This window comes from Mastigoproctus giganteus, chromosome 3 (assembly GCF_048544385.1).
Source record: "Mastigoproctus giganteus isolate SK-2022 chromosome 3, ASM4854438v1, whole genome shotgun sequence".
Lineage (NCBI taxonomy): Eukaryota > Metazoa > Arthropoda > Arachnida > Uropygi > Thelyphonidae > Mastigoproctus > Mastigoproctus giganteus.
In genome coordinates, this window is record NC_143577.1 from 200,326,531 (window position 1) to 200,350,887 (window position 24,357).

The following is a 24,357-nucleotide window of genomic DNA, read 5'->3' on the forward strand; positions in this document are numbered from 1 at the left end:
AGTTGATCGCCATAAAGTCTGTTATTTTCTTCTCTTGCCATTAAACCAACTGTTGATGATGTTGAAAGTCTCTTGTCAAATTCTTGGTTTTTAATATGCTATTCTGATTATTTTATAGACTGGAAAACATGGGAAAAAGTTGTGCACTTTTGTTTTTCTTAGGGCATGTTTTAAATAGTTCTGTGTATTCATTTTCTTAATTTACGGATTTAGAGTTGAATACTGCAATGATACACTCTTGTTAAAATAGTCTTTTGCAGAGATTTCATCTTTTTGATTTCTTCTGACTTTTTTGATTTGTTATATACAGGATATAAAGTTGATCTGCATTAAGATTTCCTTATTTCTGGTTTCTAAAAGTTGATATTTATATTATTCTTTGATAGTTATATTTTGATGAAATTAGTAAAGTTATAAAAGGATTAATGAGGATTTATTTAACTTGCTTGTGGTTATTGTCACTTAACTCAATGGTAAAGTTAGTCAACAAAGAGATTAATTATGCAAAAATAGGTGAAAGTTTCTTTTATATGAAATATGGACATAACAGATTTTTTTGAAGTTTTATGAATATAAAGTCTTGTAGTTTTATAGTTTTACTTTATTACTCTGTATAACTTTACTACTATGTAACTTATTGCTTTTTATAACTTATAATATGAAGCAAAAAGTAATGCTTTATTATATATTTTAGGCTGGAAGAGAAGGATATAATTCTCAGACAACTACATGATGACTTAAATAATCATAAGACAGAAATTATTTCATTGAAAGAAAGTTTAGATAATGAGAAGAAAAAAAATAATGTAAGTTATCATTATTAGCTTTCCTTACTTTTATTTTTTTAGCATTTTTACTGTTATAGTTTTTCTGCTGAGTTCAGCTGCTTAGGGAATAAGTTTTTGATTTGTTACATGCAAGATATGTTCTTGATTTTATATTCTCTTTTGTTCTCTTACCCAAACGTTTCTGTTCTTTTCAGGTCAGTGGGAAACCATTTTACTATTTTTATAAAATGAAACATCAAAATCTACAATTATTATAAAACTGAAAAGGTTGTTCAGAAATTTAGCCTGCAAGTGGGCATCCCTTTGCTGCCTCAGTGTGTCAGAACCATTTAAATTTGAATGGCTGTCAGTAGTAATTTTAGCATTCCTCATGTAATGTTTTTACTTTCTGTCAGCATCAGTTCTGTTTGAATTGAAGAAGTATAGCCATAAAAAAATCAGATAACAGGCTTCACTGTTATTTTTTCCCTGACTTCACTTTTAGTGCACTTTATGTCAAGTGTGACTGCTGGATATAATAACTGATATTTTCCTGGCATCTCTGACATTTGTTGAGCGTACTGGCTTTGTTACACTTACTTCTTCCCACAGTAATACTCGTCCACTTATGAAGGCAATGCAGACTGTGATCGTCACTGGAAGCAGTGAAAATGATGACTTAAAATCACATGACATATCTGATTGTTTTGAAGCAGAGAAAATGTAATCTCTATACAGAAAAGTATAGAGATTACATTTGCATGCTGCTTATTTTATTTCAAAGTTATTATTTTAGGAAAGGGAGTAGAAAAGTCAGAAAACGACATGTATAGTAGTTACAATTGTTTTTTTTTTTTTTTTTTTTTTTAAGTAAACTACTATACTATGAACGTTATCTATACATTAAAAATGTTTTCCTCCTAGTGATATTTATTGAGGCTAATGGGAGAAGAGGGTGGGGCAGTTATGTCACTACAAATGTGCAGGTAAATAATTACAGTGTTGTTTTCAATTGAAAGACAACTGCCTCTAACGTTCACCAACCTCGTGCACGTGCTTCACTGTCTAATATATGACCACGCCTGGCATCATTTGATGTTCCATTGTAATGTCAGCCAGTGAAGGGACCCAACATAGTTTGTATATTTGTAAATAGTGTAGTATTTTTTAAATATCTTAAATATTTGTAGTTTGTAAATATTTTAGTCCTGCTCTTTCGAATGCAACAGCATTCCTCATGCATTATGAGGAATTCCTGAAGCAAAAGGCCTTTTCCTAGGTGACCTATGTAAACACAGGTAAATAATTACATAGTGATATTTATTCCACCTTGAGAATGCTGTGTGGTGGGGATATAGTAGTAGTAGTAGTAGTAGTAGTAGTAGTGGCATGTGATGCAAGAAAGCAAGTGTATGAGCTTATGCAGCATCAGCAAAAAAAAAATCACACCATTCCCTCCAAATGCTTGTCCAGTTCCTCCTTAAATTTATTCAACCTATCAACTTCCACAATGACAGATGGAAGTTTGTTCCAGCAATTAACCACCCACTGGCTAAAGGCAAATTTCCGCACATCTATTCTACATCTGTCCTTTCTTAATTTGAATTTATGCCCCCTTAGGTTCGTAATCTGAGCAAGTGGAAGGATCCCATCAGTATTCACCGTGCTCAAACCCATTCAAGGCCTTATACACCCCAATCAGATCACTGCGCAGGTACCTAGTCTCCAGCCACTGCAAATTGCGGTGGCTGGAGATATGGGAGAAGAGAAGGGGTTTGCGGGTCATGTGGTACTATTGGGCAGGACAATTGTGTTACTACAAATGCACAGGAAAATAATTGCATAAGTCATTTCCTGATTAGATATCAATCAGTGCGTTTCGACAGGTGTGTCTTTTACATAGAAAAGATTTTTGAGTTACTCGGTCACTCCATGCCTCTACTACATTTTGTACATTTTATGTAGAAAAGTGTGTGCGTGGGTTGGTGAGTCAAGTGAGCAGGGGGTTGAACCCCCTAGTTATTTATTAAAATAGTAATAATACTAACAAGATTTTTTTTTCTTTTCTTCATAAATGTTCACAAGCATTAATGTTAAACTTTTCAAGGATTGTATAAAAACTTCATGGGCGACTGAAAATCAGAACCCGGTTAACAAAAAAGAAAGGAAAAATAAAAAACTGCCACCATTACGACTATAATATTTTAACATTATAGTGCAGAGCATTCCATTTACCAGAAAAAAATTTTAAATTCAGTGAGTATTAAGCTATTTGAACTATAAGCATTTTAAAATGTTTATTGACCTTTTATTTCAGAATTTCACTGTAACACTGGCTAATCAGAGGAAAATCAAAATGTGTTCTCTTAGTCATTGTTGCTTTTATTTTGTGCTTGCCATATCCATTATATTGTTAAAATAAAGAAAGATATTCAAAATCCACAATTGACCTCTTGGATTATTCCAACAATATTGAATGACACACAGTGTGCTGCATGCTCACTTGTGAGTTGTTTTCTTGTAGACATTGCAAGAGTGGGTAGTTGACATACGTGAATAGTGCTAGTAGATGTTTTCCTTTTAAAAAAAATGCATTATTTATGGTTATCGTATAGTTATTATATATTCACAGATATCAGAACAGAGGTATAGCAGAAACTAAAAAGATCAATACCAGCTAAACAGTAATTATAAATTAATTCATTTTGGAAGTAAGATGTGATGTAAGATAAGATATTATTTTAAAGTCCTGTATCAGGACTCCTGTTCTTCCCCCCCCCTTTTGTCTAGTTCAATTTACACAATGACGAAGAATTGGAGAGAAGTGTACTTTTTCTCTCAAGGGGATCAAAAGGTTCCCCCCCCTGTAATCTTTAGACCAGTGGTTCCCAGTCTGTGTGCCCCAGCACATTGATGTGCTGCAAGATTAGGAAAAACACCACCCAGTTCATCCAGTTCAGTATGTGGCCCTGGGTGTCAATTGAAATTTGACAACCTCTTTAAAATTTTATTCATATGTGTATGTAAGTTTCAGGTTTCCAGGCGCCCTTTGATCGTTGGCACCCGGGAGCAATGCACCCCTTGCACCCTTGGAACTGCCCATCCCTGCTTGTCAGGTTAAATGCAGATTGTAAGATGCACAATTTAAGATGGAAAGTTGAATGATGAAATTTGTTTATGCATACAACCAAGTTGAAAGTTCAAAAAACAATGGAGCAGCAGAATATAAAAACAGATTAAAAAAAAAGTTTTGTTTGGGATTTAAATTGGGAAATATCTGTCTCTAGATGCAGGTTAAACAACTGCATTTGTAGGGGTATATTATGAAAATTTGTAGTGAAGTGTATTTTACTGTTATTGTATTACAGACCTAACAATAATATTGGAAGACTACCATACTTTTTCACAAATCATGTACTCCTGTTTGCAAACAGCATTTCAGCATTAAGATAGCCACGAGTTACGTGAAGGAAACATAACTGATTATGTCATTACAGAAAGGGACTTTAACTAATTATTTGAAGATATAAGGGATTTGAGATTTGAAGTGACCATCTTTTATCAAGTAAATTAAAAATTATAACCAATGCCAAAAAAGTGTTAAAAGGGAACAAAAGTTAAATCTCTCATATTTTCTAATAACCATTAACAGAAGATTTATAAATTTTCTTGCTCAAAGGTTAAATGCCATTCCTGATGATAATATGATTTTACATGAAGAACGACAAATAATTTTGCAAATTCTGCAAGAGTGATATAAGGAGGAAGTCTGTAAAGATAATATATTCAAAATTCCACGACATATCCAAGGAATTAATGCAGTAGTTAGAGAAATGTAAGAAATTTTTGCCAAATAAAGAGTAGTAAATCAAGAGAGGTCAACCTTTTCTGCAGTGTACCATATCATGTGGGAAATGCATCATATTGTAGGCACTTACCTTAAAGAACTAAAGATTTTTAAAAAAAAAAAAGTCCCAAAATATGTTAAGTAGCCTTTGTTACCTATCAGCAGCACACCACACTACTAATAAAATAATTGTTATTCTCTCTCCCTGAAACAAAACTGTTACATTAGCAGAGAGCAGCAATCATTGCAGAGAATACTTAAGAAATATGGGACTGGTTCTGTATAATGACTGCACACTTAAATTATAATTTTAAAAATTTAAATATTTCTATGGTCCATATCAGTTTGGTGCAAGAATTTGTAAGACAGTTTCCCATATGCAACAATTTGGGCTATAATAGTTTGGTGTACAAGACAGTCTGGTGGGTGAAGTTTGAGACAGTTTGGTGCATGACATTCAAAAAAGACGTGACAAGGCAAGACCAAATATGCAATCTTTTAATATGCTGTGCTGTTAATGGTCTAGATCGGCGTGTTCCAATCCGATCACTGGTTCAGTCCAGGATTGTGGTCTTTTATGTAGTTGAGTTCCGCGTCCGTTTCTCTAGATTCAGATATAGATATTGTTCTTTGTTAGAACTGCGTAGTCACATTTTGTGATGGCATTTCAGCTTCCGTGATCAGGCAGGCTTAGTTCTGGTCTCCATCCTTAGTCTTGTCATAATATAGTGTTGCTTTGTTACTCCTCTGCAGTTTTCTTTCATGTTATCCAGTTTCAGGCTCTGAGTCTTCATTCGCGTTTTGATTGGGTTGTGGGTTCATTTGTTGAGATTGTATGGTTCGACACCTAGCGAATAATTCCTGGGCATAATTAGTAAAGGCTGTGTATGATTCTCTGTCATCCAGGATATATTGTTCCCGGTCTTTGGGGGAAGTGTTTCAATTTTGTCACCAGTTGACATCGGAGGTCGTCATATTGGTGGCAGTCAAACATTAGGCGAGTCCATGTTTCTTGTTCGCTGCAGGTGCAGTTTGGATCGTCCGCTATTCCCAGTGCACTTAGTTTGGCATTTAGGGTGCCATGTCCTGTGAGCAGGTAAGTTGCAAATAGACTTGGTGCATACCAAGTTGGGAGCTTTGGCTGGAATCTGCTCACAGTGGGGAAAAACATCCAGGTTATCTGGCCTTTTGTAGAGGTGTCCCACGGCATTTGCCACACCTGCAGCAGGTGGGCCTGATGCCTTCTTTTTTCTGCCGCACGGTTGTTTCCTGGGTTTGCATCCAAGTCCTGGTGTGTGCCAGCATTACCCTTACTAAGCTCGTAGAGTATGCCTCTCCTAACCACCTCGAGGTCTATGGGGATAGTTCCAGCTATGATTTGTAGGGCGTGAGTGCTCACTGTGGTGCAAGCATGGGTGGCAGTGAGGAGCATTATTCTGTATATAGAATCTAGAATTCGTAGTTGACAGCAGTGCTGGCCTTTTTGTACCATGCACCCGCTGCGTAGGTCACAATTGGTAGAAATGCTGCTTTGTAATAGAGCATCGTTGTTTGTTGTTTTAGTCCCTAGTCTCGCCGCGCAATCCTGTTTATCCTGGCGGTGCAGCTCCGTATTTTTCTTCTGAGATAATTGAGGTGAGGTTTGAATGATAAGTGGGTATCCAGTATGACTCCCAAGTATTTAAGTTCTGTGCTTAGCTGTACGGTTGTGGTGCCAATCTTTATTTGAGGGTGGCCTGCGGGTGTCCATTGCTCCCTTTAAGAGTATAGAATTTGTTTTTGTTGGTGAAATCTGGAGTAGGTGTAGTCTAGCCCAGTCCTGGAGGATTTTCAGGGTGCGATTTGCAAGTGTTTCTAGTTGTGCTCTAGAATTAGCGTCTATTGTCAGGACGAGGTCATCCACAAAAGCCTGCAAGTGGACCCCTTCCAGGTCTTTATGTAGGAATTCATCCATCAGGAGGTTCCACAACGTTGGTCCTAGGACTGATCCCTGTGGGCAGCCTCTGAAGATTTTCCTTCTTATTTCTCTGTATGGAATGTTGACCTTTATTTCTCTATCAGTGAGGTAGCTCCGGAGCACATTGAACAGGTTGCCAGGCACCTCTGCCTGCCGGAGCCGACCCAGGATGCTCGGCCACCATAAGGTGTCGAACGCTCCGGCAAAGTCAATGGATATGGCTAGGAAGTATTTTTTCTCCTTTTCTTGTGCTTGAGTAATTAAGCTTTTGAGGGCATCAACAGTAGATTGACCTGATTTAAACCCATACTAGTTTGGTGAGGGTAGGTTTGCCAGTTGGTAATGATGGTTTATTCTTGATAGTAATAATCATTCAAAGAGTTTGCTAATGATGGTGAGGAGAGCTATTGGTCTATAGGAGGATGGCTGTTTTGGTGGTTTTGTTGGATTTTTAATTATTAGTTTGACATTGGCCGTTTTCCAATCCTGCGGGTATGATCCTGCTTTCAAACACAGGTTGAAGAGATGGAGCAGTAAGTCTGGTTCTGTTTCAGCAACTTTTTTGATGATTTCTGGGCCAGGAGATTTCTTTGCTGTTATGCGTGAGGCAGCCAGGATGAGTTAGTCTTTGGTGAATTGTGGTTCTTCATTCTCTGTTTGGTAATTGTCATTGCTTATGCAGGTCTGAATTTGTTCCTCCGTTTGTGGTTCTACCTGGTGATGTAAGGTGGCATCTAAGATGTTGTTTATTGATGCTTCCCATGAACAAGTTTCGTCTCCTTGTGGTGTGACAGTGGTTGTAAGTACCTCCCCTCTGGGGAGTTTGTTCATGACTACTTTGTACAAGATACCCCAGGGGTCAGTGTTTCCCATATTTGTCACTAGCCTTTCCCAGGATTCTCTTTTGGTTTTCCGTATAAGGGCTGTATAGGAGTTTCGTGCTTCTCTATATAGATTTCTGAATGCTTCTGCCTCCTGCACAGGCCATGACCGTCTAGCCCTTTGGAAGTTTGTCCTTTTGTTCTGTACTTCCTTGTGGAGTTGTAATTCATTGCTCCATCATGACACAGCCCCTGGTTTCGGCCGTTTTCTTTTGATCGAGATGTTGGCAGCCTCTGTAACGATTCCTGTGATGGTCATCTGTAGGTCATCAGGGTTTCTGGCAGTGGTTAGTTCTTGTATTCTTCTATTCTTGTTCGCTGTCAGGGTTTCCTGGAATAGGTCCCAGTTTGCCTTTTGCAATGCATAACGATATGGAATTCTTTCTGCAGGTGGTTGTTGATGCAAGTTCCTGTTGAGTTGATTGATCAGGACCCTATGGTGGATGTAGTCCAGGCATCCGGATCGTCCAATCAGTGATTGCCTGCTATATTTCGGGTGGTGAGGGAGACTTTTATTGTTGTCTCAAATCGGAGGTTACAGAACGTTGGCAGCTGCTTTGGTCTGTTGAGGATGGCGATGGAAGAGCTCGCAATGAATTCCTCCAATAACTGTCCATTCCTGGTACCTTGCCTGTCGGGGTATGGCTGTACCAAGCCAGGGATTTGCAATTTGCATCAGCCCCAATAATTTTTTCTCCTCTTAGTAGGTTGGTGGCGTGTTCCAGGTATCTAGTAGCTGTAGTGATGTCCTCATCAGGTCTGCAGTATAGGGAAATGACATAAAAGGTGCCAAGTGCGGTTGATGACTTGGGCACAGGTCGTGCACAGGTGGGATATTTTGGATAACTAGGATTGCAGCCCATGGAGTGATTTCTTCTGCCTGTATTAATTTATAGTTGAGTGGATACCCTCTGAGTTTGGAGTGGGTGTGCGGTTCGTGCAGGATGATGATGTCTGCGTTAATTTCGTCAGCCTTCAGCCTAACCTGGTCGGTTACGGCCCTTGCCCTCTGCGCATTTAGTTGGATGAATTTAACTGTTGTAGTATTATAAGGTTTAAGGTGTACTGCCATAATCAATTCTGGATTGGCTTAAGCTTTTGATTTTTATACAGATGGGGCATTGGTTGTCTCTAAGTGAGTGTGCTGCATCCAGTTTTTGGCTTTTGCAGTTGGCACATTTTGGTTCTTCGTCTTTTTTTGGGCAGTCCTTGTAGTTATGGCCTTTATTGGCACAGTGGCCACAAGTTGGGGTGGTTTGGCTGCAAGTGTGGGTTGTGTGGCAAAACTTGCATCACCTGTAAGATTTGGAAACCACTGTGTTCATGGAATCTGTGGCTTTTCCAGTTGATAAATATCCATGTTTGGTTTGCACGGACTTGCCATGCTATTGGGCTGAGTTCCACAACCCAGTTCTTGGAGTTGCCTGTCATGGGTTTGATAGTGTATCTAGGGGTAATTAGGTCCTTCATGTTGGTTTCTCTTTACCAGTAGCGTAGCTATCCTTTTTCGGGCCCGGAGGCAAAGAACATGTTCGGACCCCTACTTAATTAATGAAAATTGCAAAAGGAGGAGACAGCCAAAGACACTGGACCTCTAAAGGCCCCGGGCCCTGAGGCAATTGCCTTGCCTGCCTACATGGTAGCTACTCCACTGCTCTTTACCAGACACCTGTTTGGCAATGAGGAAACTGGATATTTTACTAGACGGGTGTTTTGTAAAACATCCAGTCTATTCTTTTAGCTCGGATGTTTTATAACATTAATACCTATGCTTTTTTTCCAACAATTGAGTTAAGATCATCTATTTTATCAGTGGTTGGTAGGGTTTTAACCTAAGTGTTTTTTAGGGATCTTTTTAGTTGGAGGGGTGGGTGTGGTGAGTGAGAGGAAAGGTTGTTGTTAATGTTTAAGCTTATTTTTAATTTTGTTTAAGGCATTTTTAAAAATGTGGCTATGACTGTTTTCATTCTGTATTTCTTTGTTTTCGTTAGTGTTTACCAAACCTCAATCCTGTTTAATACCACAACCATCGACTTTAGAGAGAAGCATTGTAGTTATGTCCTAAAATGGCTGATACTACATAAGCTCATATGCTTGCTTTCTTGCATCACATGCCTCCATTACTATTACAGATGTCTAGTAATGAGGTTAGAAAGCAAACTCTTCTACAGTATCATAGACACACCTCCAGTAATGAAAGTAAAGACGTCTCACCATTACTAGCCCCCAAGATGCAGGTGCAGTTACCTCCCCTAAGTAGATTAAAGATGATTAATCCATTAACCCCTATTGTTAACAAAGCCTATTGGTAACTAGATTATACAAAAAAAAAAAACAACCTGGTAATGAGTTTTTAAAGCCTCTCTGTGCGTGGGTGCAACACACACACACACCACACACATGACAGCAAGTGAGTATATATTTTTCCCACATTTATTCCCATCTTTTACATAATTACTAAAATTTACTACAAATCTGTCCTTAATGTAATCAGTAAGTAAAGAGGAAGTTTTCGCTACAAACCCGATATCCATGGTGAGCATCAGATTTCAGTGCTGCTTTGATATAGGAAGTGATGAGTGTCACTGTGGAAATGAGTAAAGCCAATGCTCTTTAACAGATGAATGCCACAGAATTTTTTAGCATCACATTCTGTGAATAAATTATGAAAAAAAAAAAAAAAAAACCCAGTTACATATGCAAGTGCAGTTGTATAAAGAGTGTCAAAATTGATATTGACACACTTTATGCAATAATATTTTTGTTAGCCATATTGCATCAATTCCAACACAATCAGTGATGCTGATCAAAATATTATAAGTTAAATGTTCCGTTAATGCTTTTTACCTATAATTTCTGAGTGCTAATTATATTTTTATAGGAACTTAGAGAAAAAAATTGGAAAACTATCGAAGCTGTTAACTCTGCAGAAAAATTAGCAGAAGAACGAATTCAACAGCTTCAAAAGGAAGCTGAAGGAAAACTACAAAGTGTAATTAATAAACAAATTCAAAAGACAGAAACAGATCAAAATTCATTAAGTCAGAAATTAAAAGATACAGAAGAAAAATTAAGGATAGAGAAAGATACTAATGAAAAACTAAAACAAAATGAGAATAAATCTCTGGAAAGGATAAATCAAATACAACAGGACTATCAGAAAAAACTAGAAAAGATGAATGAAATGTCAGAAGTTAAAGTTCAAGAGATACAAAATATTACTCAGGTAACTGTTTCACTGTTTTCTTTATATACTGTAGTAGTATAATTTTATTTACTGTAGAATATAAGAAAAAGATATGCAGTTTTTTTCTTCTTCAGGGAAGTTGTTTTAAAATATTATATAAAAAAAAGAAACAGAAAAATAGGGTACTTTTTAAATAAAAAAAAATTGTACTAAATGAATTTTGAATAATAAATTATTTATTAATAATAAAGTTTATTAATAAATGCATAATACATATATTTCACATAAATCAGTTTGGCTTATTCACTCAGTCATTTCAAAATTTTTATTATATTCATTATTGATCTGTATTAAGTTCAAATTAATTTATTAACCAAGACAATAGAATTAAACTGTACATTAGAGAAAAGGCACCCTTCACTAGTGATTGCTCTTCATCAGTTAAAGTTTAAAAGATACAAAATATTTAAATTATAATATATCTAAATTACCACTCTTATACCACGTGGAGTTTTAATATATTTTTTATTTAGGTGTTACCTAAACTAATATATATTGAGTAATCATTGAATTATGACCACCTACCTAATACTTCGTAGGTCCTCCTTTTGCCCTCAGTACAGCAGCTATCCGATGTGGCATTGATCCAACAAGATGTCAGAAGAGTTCGGGAGGTATGGCCAACGAAGCTGTGTGTAATGCAGTCAGCAATGCAGGTATGGAAGTGATTGGTGTATCCAGATGCCTGATGTGCCTTTTTGTAGTGTCCCAGTGCTCTATAGGATCGATATTGGGGGAGTTCAGAGGCCAATCGATATGATGGAAGTCAGAACTGTGTCCCTCAAACCATTCCTGCACAACAAGTGGCCAATGGCTCGGCGCATTGTCATCTTGGAAGACACACCGTCGCCATTTGGTAAAAAGTGTAACATAGCGGGGTGTACACAGTCAGTAAGCAGTTGACGATAGTGGAGACCACCGATACATTGTTCGACATGCACCAGGGTTCCAAGTTCCTACCAGTGAAACATGCCCCACACCATACAGTCGTCTCCACCGTCCTGCACTTTTGATACCATGCATGATGAATCATGAGCCTCATGTTGTTGACACCAAATCCATACACGACCAAAACCGTGTGGAGTAAATAATGTGACTCATCCGACCAGCACACCTTCCAGTCTTCTAACGTCCAACTTGCATGCTCTAGTGTGCGATCCGTGGTCATGCCAGATATTGTTCCGGGTTGGCCCATGTTTTATTGGGTAGTCAACTCTTCAACAGTGCTGCACCTGTTTGTCTGTACGAGTCATCAGACCCAGCGCTCACCTCTAACATCAACCTTTTGTTGACCTTTGCAGTTTTGTTGTCGGGTTGTTTGACCATTTTGACGTCAGTCCTGGTACACTTTAACTACGGTGGCTCTCAAACACCCCACCAGTTCAGCCTTTCAGGAAATCGAGGCACCAGCTCATCGAGCACCCACAATCTGGCCTTTATCAAAGTCTGATAAATCTTTCCTTTACCCATCACGCTTGGAATTTTACTACCTACTGAACCACTGACACCTTATCTATGCTACGTAGGTCGACTAACTACTCATTCTCGTACCTCACGTGGTCAATGGATCGTATTCAGTTTTCATAGGGGTGGTCATATGATCACTCAGTGTACACTGATGATTTGTATGTGCAAGATACCTGAAATGTAACTCAATGTATATTACTTTAGGTAACACCTAAATAAAATATATATTAAAACTCCATGGTATAAGAGTGGTAATTTAGATATATTATACTTTAAATGGATAGAAACCACGTAACGTCCTTCCCTAACCATATTAATACAAAATATTACTCTGGTAACTGTTTCACTATTTTCTTTATACAGGGTGTTTCAGTTAAACGTTTCAGAACTTCTAAGAGGGGTAGGGTACATCCTGACAACTCGAAATCATATAGCAATGTGGGGTCGGAAATGCTTTCCTGAAGCGGTGTTGTACACAGAAGCACCGTAAAGAAAAGAGACCGTAAGTGAGAAATCGTTTTAATAATACATGAAAAGAAGCAAAAGGTACATGGATTAAAGTAAGTGTTCGAAGTTTCTTCCACGGGCTACAATGCACGCCTCACATCTCCGACGCATGGACATCCGAACATTCTGGAATACTCCGGGCGAATTTCGAATTTCTTCGGCAGCTACTGCGATTCTTGCAACCAGCTCCTCAGCATTGTCAACAGGGGTGTCATAAACTAGCGATTTCATATGACCCCAGAAATAAAAATCAAGACATGATAGGTCGGGTGACCAAGCAGGCCAACGCACGGGACCACCACGTCCGATCCACTGTTGACCAAATGTGACATCCAGGTAGATACGAACATCTCCGCTATAATGGGCAGGGGCTCCATCGTGTTGGAACCACATTGTCTGTTGCGTCGATGCAGAAATCTGTTCATCTCTCAAAAGTTGTGGCAATACTTGCTGCAGAAAGATCAAGTAGATAGGTCCGGTTAGACGACACGATAACAGGTAAGGTCCGATGAGGTGATCTCCCATAATACCGGCCCATACATTGACCGAAAATCGAATCTGTGCTGCACGACGTCGTATTGCATGCGGGTTCTCGACCGCCCAGATATGGTCGTTATGCGTGTTGAAAATTCCTTCCCTTGTGAAGGATGCCTCATCGGAAAACAACACTTCAGCAGGAAAAAGGGGATTTGTAGCACATTTTCCAAGGTATCACTGTGCGAAAGCAATACGAGGTTGAAGAAACTTCGAACACTTACTTTAATCCATGTACCTTTTGCTTCTTTTCATGTATTATTAAAACGATTTCTCACTTACGGTCTCTTTTCTTTTTATGGTGCTTCTGTGTACAACACCGCTTCAGGAAAGCATTTCCGACCCCACATTGCTATATGATTTCGAGTTGTCAGCATGTACCCTACCCCTCTTAGAAGTTCTGAAACGTTTAACTGAAACACCCTGTATACTGTAGTAGCATAATTTTATTTACTGTAGAATATGACAATGTGCAATTTTTTTTCTACTTCAGGGAAGTTGTTTTAAAACATGATTATATAAAACAAAGAAACATAAAAATAGGGTACTTTCTAAATAAAAAAAAAAAAAAAAATTGCATTAAATGAATTTTAAATAATAAATTATTTATAATAAATTTTTTTAATAAATGCATAATACATATATTTCACATAAATCAGTTTGGCTTGTTCACTGTCAGTCATTTCAGAATTTTTATTATATTCGTTATTGATCTGTATTAAGTTCAAATTAATGGTGAGATATAGTCCTCATTCAGATCTGTCTCAAGTTTCGCAGGAGATCCACTCTCTCCATGAACATGAATACGATATCCCCTTCTGCTGGACTCCCAACCATGTTGGAATTAGGGGAAATGATTTGGCTGACACCAAATCAGCAATTCCCAATAATAATTGCTGCATGTCAGTCCCCTATACAGACAGACAGACTACAGGCAAATAATACACCAAAAGATACTCCCAATGGCAGGATTCATAGAATAGACAGACTACATATAAAGCCTGTAATTGAACCATGGCAGTCTAGTCTACGCAGGAATTGTAAGGAGGAAGTTGTTCTTGCATAGAACACAGTCATCTGACACATTAGTATTTTCTGAGGGCTGATGACCCTCCTATGTGCGAGTCCTGTGACACAGTTCTATCTACTAGACACATTTTAATTGACTGTTCTGATTTTAGCATTTTATTGCTTTTTTATCCATCTGACTGAACCTTATACACCAGTAAGATTTTATCGGACAGTGACAGTGTGTCTGATGTCTTTAAATTTTTACACCTTATTAATTTATATAAATGTATGTAAAATTCCGAATATATATACTTTTAATACATATGCCATTTTTTACCATTATATGACTTGTGACGAGGTAACCTTTTTCAAAGGTTACCAGAATTTATTTATTTTTTAAACTGGTATAATTATGTCCTGGCTCATAATAGCCTTAGACTCTAATGCCACAATAAAATCATAATCAAATCAACTTTGTGCCATAAAGTCCATATATAAACATAAACCTAAAATGAGGCCTCCAGACATGTATGCAGTACTCAAGATGTGGCCTGACCATTTCCTTATACAATGCGATAATCACTTCCTCCTCATCCCTGCTGGCAAAATTCTTGTATATCATCGACAGAACCCCATGAGTTGATCTGGCAGCCTGTCTGCACTACTCAGAGAACTTCATATCTCACTGCACAATTACTCCCAGGTCATTTTCATTCTCCACTACTTGGTGTGTGGTCCTACATAGTTGGTATATTAATTTGGGACTGCTGCCCCCCAAAAAAGTACCTTGCATTTGTCAATATTAAACTTCAACTGCCTAATTTGTCCAGATCCTATTGCAGTAGCTTATTCTGATTACTGGGATTAACCACTCTGCTAATCTTCATATCATCTGCAAACTTAGAGATTTAGTCTGATCTTTCCCCGGGGGCTCACATCTGGTGAGTGTGGGCTTGGCACACCCAGGGTCCTGAGCTGGATATCGTCATTCTTCTCTTTCTTGGTGATTCCCTTCTACTTTTGACTCTCCCTCCCTCTCTCTCTCTCTCTCTCAGGGTTACTCGGGAACTTTTTTTTTTTCCTGGTGCAGCATAAGATTCAGGCTTCCTTGCATCATATGGATAATAATAATAATAATAATATGCCTTCATTAATAAATATAATAAACAACATAATGGGCTCAGCACTGAACCCTAGGAGACACACACACACACACACACACACACACACACACACACACACACACACACACACACACACACAGCCATCCATTTACCCATAGCTTGCCTTTAATACCAATTGCTCACATTCTAGGTAAAAAAAAAGTCAAACACTTTCTCAAATCCAAGTACAGTCAGTCCTCGTATAGCACGATAGTTGTGTTCCTAGAAACCCTCGTGCAATATAAACAACAGGCCCTATGGGAAAAATAGGGTTAGGTGCTGACCACCCAAGATTGAACACACGTTTGTAACCAAAACATTACCAAATACAATAAAATATTGCTAATGCTTTTGCTTCTATCGTAAGCAAACTTGTTTTTTGTTTGATTTTCTATCCAAACAGATGACAGCTGTTCCATCTCTTCCAATTCTTTGTGTCTTAATCAAATGGATTTTAATTACCCTTTGAGTTGTTCTTGCTATGAAAGTTTTTATTTTCTCTGCATTCTTTGTAATTCTCGGTGTTGCCTCATTTAGGCCTGTAGCACGTTCAATATCATGTGGTCTTTCATTTCGTTCAAAGCCTTTCACAATTTCATATTTTTTCTCTATCCACAGAGGCGGACTGGCCATAAGCCTTACTGGGGAAACCTCGGTGGGCTGGAGGCCGGTGTTGATTTTGGCCATAAACCATAGTATGAGGCCACTATAAATTTTCCCGGGTAAGAATTTTTGATCCAGTCCGCCTCTGTTTATCGATATTGCTTTTCTTTTTCTCTCTGAATCTGCAGTGTCTTCCCGCTTCCTTTTCACACCTTTTAAGTATTTAACTCATTTTTAGGGAATAAAGCACAATTACAAAACGAGGAGGCACGCTTGACACACATAAACAAAGCTGCGCACGTGTAGCAACTGAATAAACAACACCGTAAAGGCAGAGATACACTATTAACACCTCACATTTTACTAAAGCACATTTCTAGGGGTTACTACCATAAAACAATAAAAACAATTTCCAGTTGCATTTCTGCTAGTGGAATCTGTTATAAACTGGTAATAAACTCGATCTAATTGCATTTGTGATTAAGGGGAAATTTGTGTTATTATGGTGAAATGTGTTTCCCCTTCACTGATATAAAAAAACAAATACATTTTCAGAATCTTCTCCCCTTCACTGATATAAAAAACAAATACATTTTCAGAATCTTCTCTTCATTCCTATCGTGTTGCATTCAGTTGGGGTGATTCCGCGTTTGACTGCCATTTCTTGTAAACACAAAGTCGAATCGTGCATAAGTTAATTCGTTCGTGTTATATAAGATATCGTTCCCCTATTTATAAATCGTGTATGATCGAATTCGTGTAGTGTAAACACGTGTTATACGAGGACTGACTGTACATGAAGTCAAAATTATTTTGCATCCAGTTCCTTTGTTACTGTATCATAGTATCTAATCAGTTTAGTCAGATAAAATTGCCCCTTAACCCAACATTAGCATCCCCCCCCCTCAGCAGAAAATATTTGTTGGTGATTGTAAGTTTGTGTACCTTCTATTTATTGTCTTTGCTCTTGTATTTGCTTCAGCTTGGACTAATTTATATTATTGACTTTGTATAAACTGTGATCCCCTTTGAGAGGCTGCCATGCCCTTTATGTCACCCCCCATCATGACTGGCTGCATACTAATGTAACTAATAAAACACATTTTTTCTCACAATGTTCAGTTATGTATTTTCAGTTTTTTATTTGAATCATTACAAGAGCGGGTCAATAGGTTATGCACAATTACTCACACATGCATACAGATGAGGGGGAATGCATGGTGTACATTTGTGTTGCCAATTAACCATTAACACATATAATATCATTTTTATGGTGTTTTTAGATCTGAAATTTTGGATGGACAAAGTGACAGCTGTTTCCAGCAATGGGGTGTGTGACGAATTGGTCACATCTATTCATCGAGAACTCTTTGTACTCATGTAAACCAGACAAGTAATGTCTTACAAGTGATGTAAGACAAGACAATTGAATTATGGCTGAGAGTTCCAGTGGTCTTGGGAAGATGATTTTGACATCAAGGACAAACATTGGTCTGGAGGCCAATGTCTGTCACAAACAGTAAAAATTAACTCGTTGACTGGCTCATTTGGAATGACAGTTTTAAAGTGGTGGATGCTTAACCTATGAAAATGTCAAAGGGAAGTGGTTTGATCATCATCAGCAGATTGGGGTACAGAAAATTCTGTTCTTAGTGGGTGCCTGAGCTGCTCACACGAGTGTGATGGCTGTGAGGAAAGAGATTTGTGAAGATCTTTTGGTACTGGTGGTCCTGAGTGCTTTAAAGGAGTCATCACATATGATAAAACATGGCTCTTCCATTATGACCCACAAACCAAACACCAATCCATGAAATAGACATACTTGACATCACCTGTAAAAAAAAAAAACCAAAACTTTCCAAATCATCGACAAAACTTATGGCCACCTTCTTCTAGGATCAAAATGACATAATTTTTATCGATTCTTTGGAAGGTGGAAAGAAAGATACTGCTTCTCCCTTGAAAAACTTATTTGAGCTATGAAAACCAAAAGATCTGAACTGAATAGGCAAGATATAAAGTTTCATAAGGATAATGCAATGTGATGACACTGTCAAAGATTTCCCATCATTTTATTCTGTAGACTGAAGCCATACATATCTCTACAAACTTAAATCTGGCAGCTATTAATAGTTCATGTTTCTGTTTTGTGGTACACAAACCTATTTTTAAAATTTTAAGCGTAATTAAAATAATTAATTGGATCAAATACCTGCATAGTAAGGTATTTGAGAGTGATGTGGAACTTATTTCTGACATTAAGCTTTGGTGTAAACGTCAGCCTCCTTATTTTTTACTAAAAGTGCATTCACTACCAGGAAAGAATACTAGAGAAAATGCAGCAAGTAGTTCTTTGTGTGATATATTCACGAAGTTGAAGGATTGTATTTTATGTATGTGAAGTATGGTTACAATATTTCGCATAATGGTGTTACGGCTTATAGTGCATTACTTATTGACCCACCCTTGTACATTAAAATGGATCTTTTGTTTATTATTATTGCTATTATACTGATATTAATCCAAATATTATTGGACAAATAATTCATTTTCCTGCAGTAAATAGGTGGCCACACACAAATAGTTTTTCCCTCCAATTTAATTCTTGCAGTAATTTCTTGCTAATTAATTATTTTTTAAAACTTTAAAAACTGGAAATTAAAAGTTTACAATTTTTTGATTATAGCAGGCCATACATGAGCATTTTTATCAGTGATTTTATCCTGCAGATCGTGGCAGTCCAGTCCTGTGGTGGTGGAATCACTTGTGTATGGCTGCCAAATGCCACAGGAACCTTAAAAAGAATAGAGGAATGATTTTATGTAATTATTTAAGTTTCCATTTAGTTCAGCGTGGAATAAATAACAACAAAAAATTTTTTTTTCTTTAAAAAATGTTAATTTCTGTGTTTTCTGGATTAATATGTAGTGCTGGAATAATCTCAAAATTTTGTGCAATACACATCTCTACAATTTTAAATCTGGCAGCTATTAATAGTTTGTTTTTATTTTGTGGTAGACAGACCTATTTTTAAAATTAAGCATAATTAAAAAAATTAATTAGATTAATATTATAATTAATAATAATAATTTGCATTTTTTAAAACAAGTCAGAAGTTACACAAGTTACACAAACCTGAATTATTCGTTTTTATATTTTAATTTTTTTTTTTAGTTGGAGAAACTCCCCACACTCCATTCCTCAGCATTTTTGATTTATTTTCTGTTAAAGAGATTTTTAGCTGCCATCAGTTGTCCATGTGAAAAACATGGTGATGTTAAGTCAACATCAACCTTAGATAATGCCTTTTGTTTATTGTCATACTAAAAACCAATTTCACAGGAAACTTTGTTGAAAAATGAAGTTATATTCCTCTTCGTTTGAATACATATGAATATGTGGAATATATGCTTTCATTCCAGCTCTGTTCACCTGTGACATGTTCACAAACCAAACATTTCTTTCTTATTTCTACTACATGTAGTCTTGTGATATAAAAGTAGGCATTCATTTTTCGTATCTTTCCTTTCTTAATTGTGAAGCCTTTAACTTATTATTTTCATATTTTTCAATTATTGCTTTGTTTTCTTCGATATCAGGATTTTTAAGTGCTGCTTCATACTCAAGATCTTTTCTTTTCTTCTCAGCCTTTCTGATACAATCTTTTTCTTTTCTATTACTGCCATTATTAACAACATTGCTGATAGCTGAAGAAACTTTTGAAAAAATTGAATCGTTGCCTTGAGACACGTAGAATACTAAAAATTAAAAGCACTATAAATATTCTTTTATATATAGAAAAATTTAAAGACTAAAAAATTAAGAGTTTGTAAAAGTGTCGTTGGGACAGACCTTTTACGGGACAGCATCACTTTTTAGTATGACACCATAGCAGTTAGCCCCGCCTTGAGACAGACCTGTCAATCACTTTGTAGTATGATGCAATAGCAGTTAGCCCTGCCTTGTGGAAAGCAAAAAGTGTGCACGTGAAAAAGTAAAATATTCTTTTATATATATAGATATTATGTTTTAACAAAACTTTTTTGGTTCATTAAAACTTGAGTATTTCTAGTGGCCAAAAAGCATTTAAAAAAAAGTTGAATTATTATTAACAAATAATAAACTTAACAGTTAGTGCAATCTACTGATAAAAGATAAAACATTAGTGTAATATGTGCACAATTTCAAAATACTAAAATACGTTTTTTAAAAATTTAAGGTTAAAAGTCCATCCCCTGCCAGGAAATGCCATACCACTCATGTTATAAAAGTGGGCCATACTACTTCTGGGTTAAAAAAAATCCACGCTGTGATTGCAGTATAGGTGCATTCCTGTATAGATGGTTCTGCATTATTTCTTTAATCAGTGACTCCATTATTTTCCCTGAACAGAAGTGAAGCTAAGAGGCCTGTAATTACTCGTGTTGCCCTTTAACCCCCCCCCCCCCAGTTTTAATTGGGAAACATTTACACTTCAGATTCAGGGGAGGTCCCTTTGGATACTCAAGATCTTTTCTTTTCTTCTCAGCCTTTCTGATACAATCAACTGAAGTTTAACATTAACAAATGTGAAGTACTGCATATGGGTAGCTGTAATCTCAGAGAAATGTACTAACTGTGTGGTACTACACTCAGGGTAGTGGCGAATGAAAAAGATCAGGGGATAATTGTGCAGTCAGATATGAAATTTTCTGCGCAGCGCAGACAGGCTGCCAGAGCAAGTCATGGGGTCTTGTCAATGATATACAATGGTCAAGCCACACCTTGAGTACTGCATACAGGTCTGGAGGCCTCATTTTAGGAAGGATGTAGAGTTGCTATATGAGAGAAGGGCAACAAGATTGGTGAGAGGAACAACGGGGTGCTATTACCAAGAAAAGTAGAAAAGGCAAGAAAGTTCTGCAAATTTCAGCGTCTGGAGACTAGGCACTTGCAGTGTGATCTGATTGAAGTTTAATGCCTTAAAGCTTAATGCTCATGGGATTCTTCCTCTTGCTCAGATTTCGAACCTGAGGGGGCATAAACTCAAATTGAGGAAAGACATTTGTAAAATAGATGTGTGGAAATTTTCCTTTAGCCAACGGGTAGTTGATTGCTAGAACAAACTTCCATCCATCTGTTATTGAGGAAGTTGATAGCTTAAATGCCGACCGGGCTAGCCAGGTAGGTAAAGTGCCTGCCTGGCAACCCAAAGGTAAAGTGTAAAGTGTATTATTGTCATATGGCACCAGGGGGTTTCCCCCATTTCCGCGTTGCTTTCATTGCGAGTGAACCAGTTCGCTGGGAAATGCCAGAGATTTAAAAGTGGGAGGGACTTGTTCATGTGTAGTGTCGTGTAACATTGTTCATCTGGTCATTTAGCCACTAGACCCCTGCTGAGGCCCAACGTTGCCCCACTTACGCCCCACGGAGGCAGACCAGGAACCCAGTAGACTCAGTTTTACTCTGGCAGGTCCTGCCGCTTATTTTCCTGAGATTTCAGCAGCTAGGACCTTAAAAAAAAAAAAAAAAAAATCCATTAGGTTAGTGACGACGCACACACACATGTACAATTACATACACATGTATACATACATATATGCGTTGGCGTGGGGGTATGATCGCTAAGGTTATGCCAAAAAGGATTTTTGGCATGTTAATTTTTGTTGTGTGGGGCTTTTGTTAGCATAAAGATAGAAGTGGGGGGGGGAGACAGAAGACTGGGGGTCAGAGACAGAAATATGGGACCAATAGAGTAGGTAGCCCCAGTTTTCGGTGAGGCATGCCCATGCCCCACTAGAGTAGAACATGTAGGGTGGCGAGAAGGGGAGGGAGCGAAGGTCGTTCCCCCCCAAGGATGTGGGAATAAAAGGTGAAGGGGGCTAGAGTGCCCTCTTCAGGTCGCCGTCAGTCTGTTGGCAGTTATGCTGCTTTTTGTCTCTTCTCTGTCGTCACTCATGGGGTAATCCCTGTCCTAACGTCTCTTCCAGTTGTCAGCGTTCCATTTGGTCGAATCTGGTATCCCGCGAATTTCGATTTTCTGTTTCATCTGGTAGCGTTTCTTGTCGGTCTCTGTGTTGATTGCTATAGATTGCAATTAGCATTTTCCTCCTAGCGAATAGATCCTGCGTGAAGAGTGAAAGCGCCCTGTATTCTTCCTCTGAGTCCAGGAAGTGGGACTCCAATCCCTTCGGAAGGTATCTGATTCTTGTTATGAGAATCCCTCTGAGGTCCTCATATTGTGGACATTCATAAGCTATGTGGCTCCAGCTTTCGCTCTCCCCGCATGTACAGCTGGGATCGTCGGTGAGACCCAGCCCGAAAAGCTTTTCATTGTAGGGGCCATGTCCTGCTAACAGTGTTGTCATGTGGTACCCTGGGAAGTACCACACCGGTTGTTTTGGATATACCTTGCGGATGTCCGGTAGGAATTTTTTTGTCACTTCTCCCTTGGTGGTCTCAGTCCACCTTCTCTGCCAAATGTTTAGGAGGTGGGTCTGTAACCTGACTTTTTCATTCTTTAGGCTGTTCGCTGGATCAGTCGTGTAGCCCTGGTGGGTGGCAGCCACTCCCCTGGATAGCAGGAACAGCAACCCTGCCTGGATAACCTCCAGATCCATGGGGAGCACTCCGGCAAGCACCTGCAGTGCTGGGGTGCTTACTGTGCTGCAAGCTTATGTTATTGTGAGTAATATGGTCCTTTGGATCGTTTCAAGTGTTCTTCTGTTCACAACCAGTGCCGCTTTGGGAAACCACACCGCTGCTGCTGCATAGGTGATTGCTGGTAGGAAAGTTGTTTTGTAACTTTCAATATTGACAGGGTTCTCTTTTTGAGACCCCAGTCTTTCTTTGTGATACTGGCTACCATCCCAGAGTAGCCCCTGATTTTTCTCCGGATGTATTTCAGGTGCTGCTGGAAAGACAAGTTATTATCCAGGATTATGCCTAAGTATTTTAGCTTGCTCGCGAATTTTATGGTGGCATTTTCAATTTTATTTGCGGGGGCCGCCACAATTGTAGTTTCCTTCTGAGGAGGATTGATGAGGTTTTTTCAGGTGAAATTTTTAATCGGTTTTTGGAAGCCCATTGTTGTAGCTGTTGTAGTGCCCGGTTTGCCAACAGCCCCAGTTGGGCCCTGGAGTCTGCCTCCACTGTCAAGGTAAGGTCATCTGCGAACGCATGCGCTCCCACGGGTCCCAGGTCCATTTCTAGGAACTCATTGAGGACCATGTTCCACAGGAGTGGCCCCAGAACCTGCGGACATCCTCTGTGCACCTCTCTCTCTCTCTCTCGTAAGTTTCTAGTACTGCACGTTTATCTCCACTCTTCTTTGGGTTAGATAACTTTTGATGACTTTATACAAGTTTATCAGCACTCGGGCCTTCCTCAGCCTCGCCAGGACACTTGGCCACCAAAGTGAGTCAAATGCCCCAGCAAAATCAATGGAGATGAGCAGCAAATACTTTTGTCTGCAGTCCTGTACTATCTTGAGCAGGGTTTCCAGTGCATCCATAGTTGAGGTCCCTGGTCTGAAGCCATACTGGTTTGCGGATTGGAGGCCTGCTGTTTCATAGTGATTTGTTATTCTTTTATGGAGCAATCTTTCAAACAGCTTGCTGGCCACTGGGAGCAGTGCAATCGGTCAATAGGCCTTGGGGTTTTCTGGATTCTTTGTAGGATTTTTTAGTATTAATTTTAGGTTAGCTATTTTCCATGTAGTTGGGAATAGGCCCTTTTCTAAGCATCTATTGTATAATGTGAGGAGTAATTGTGGCTGAAATTCCACTGTTTTCTTCAATATTTGGGGCTCAATGAGATCAAGGCCTGGGCATTTCTTGTTTCTGATTCAACGTGCAGCCTCCCTGAGTTCATCCAGGGTAAAGGGGAGTTCTATCTCTTGACTGTTGTAGTTGTGGTTTTCATATATGTGTGTTGCTTTGCTGGTAAGATTGGCATTTCTAGTTTTAGGAATATTGCATCTAGGATGTTATTTATCGACTGCTCCCAAGTGGTGGTAAGATTTCCATGCTGGGTCCTGGTGGTAGCAGTCACCTCCCCCCCTGGGAAGCTTATTGGTAGTTACCTTATAAACTACTCCCTAGGGGTCTGTTTCCGGTTGTGGAGACTAGGAGCTCCCAAGGTTGTCTTTTGCTTTTCTTGATGGGTTCGGTATATTGGTTTCTGGCTTGTTTATATCTCTGTCTTAATGCTTCGACTTCATTTGCTGGCAGTGTTCTTCGGGCTCTTTGAAAGTCTTTTCTTTCTTTCATCATTCTCCGCTGGAGGGCTGCAATCTCCCAAGTCCACCAAGGGACCGCTCCCATTTGAGGATGTTTTTTCCTGTTGGTTTGATTGCTTATGTCAATCAGTTCCGTGGTTGCCTTCTGTAGGTCA

At 38.5% G+C, this 24,357-nt stretch overlaps 1 protein-coding gene across 5 annotated transcripts in view; it reads left to right on the forward strand.

Moving 5' to 3' along the window:
• LOC150088570 (uncharacterized) overlaps positions 1-24,357 on the forward strand; it is a 453,076-nt gene that overhangs the window by 161,961 nt on the left and 266,758 nt on the right. For all 5 annotated transcript variants that reach the window (XR_016546740.1, XM_090369575.1, XM_090369576.1 and 2 more), the window contains exons 9-10: positions 695-806; positions 10,334-10,678. Coding sequence is in view for 4 of the 5 variants with exons in the window: in XM_090369575.1 (XP_090225701.1) it covers positions 695-806; positions 10,334-10,678 (457 nt within the window). In the remaining variant the exon portion in view is untranslated. The remainder of the gene's footprint in view (positions 1-694; positions 807-10,333; positions 10,679-24,357) is intronic.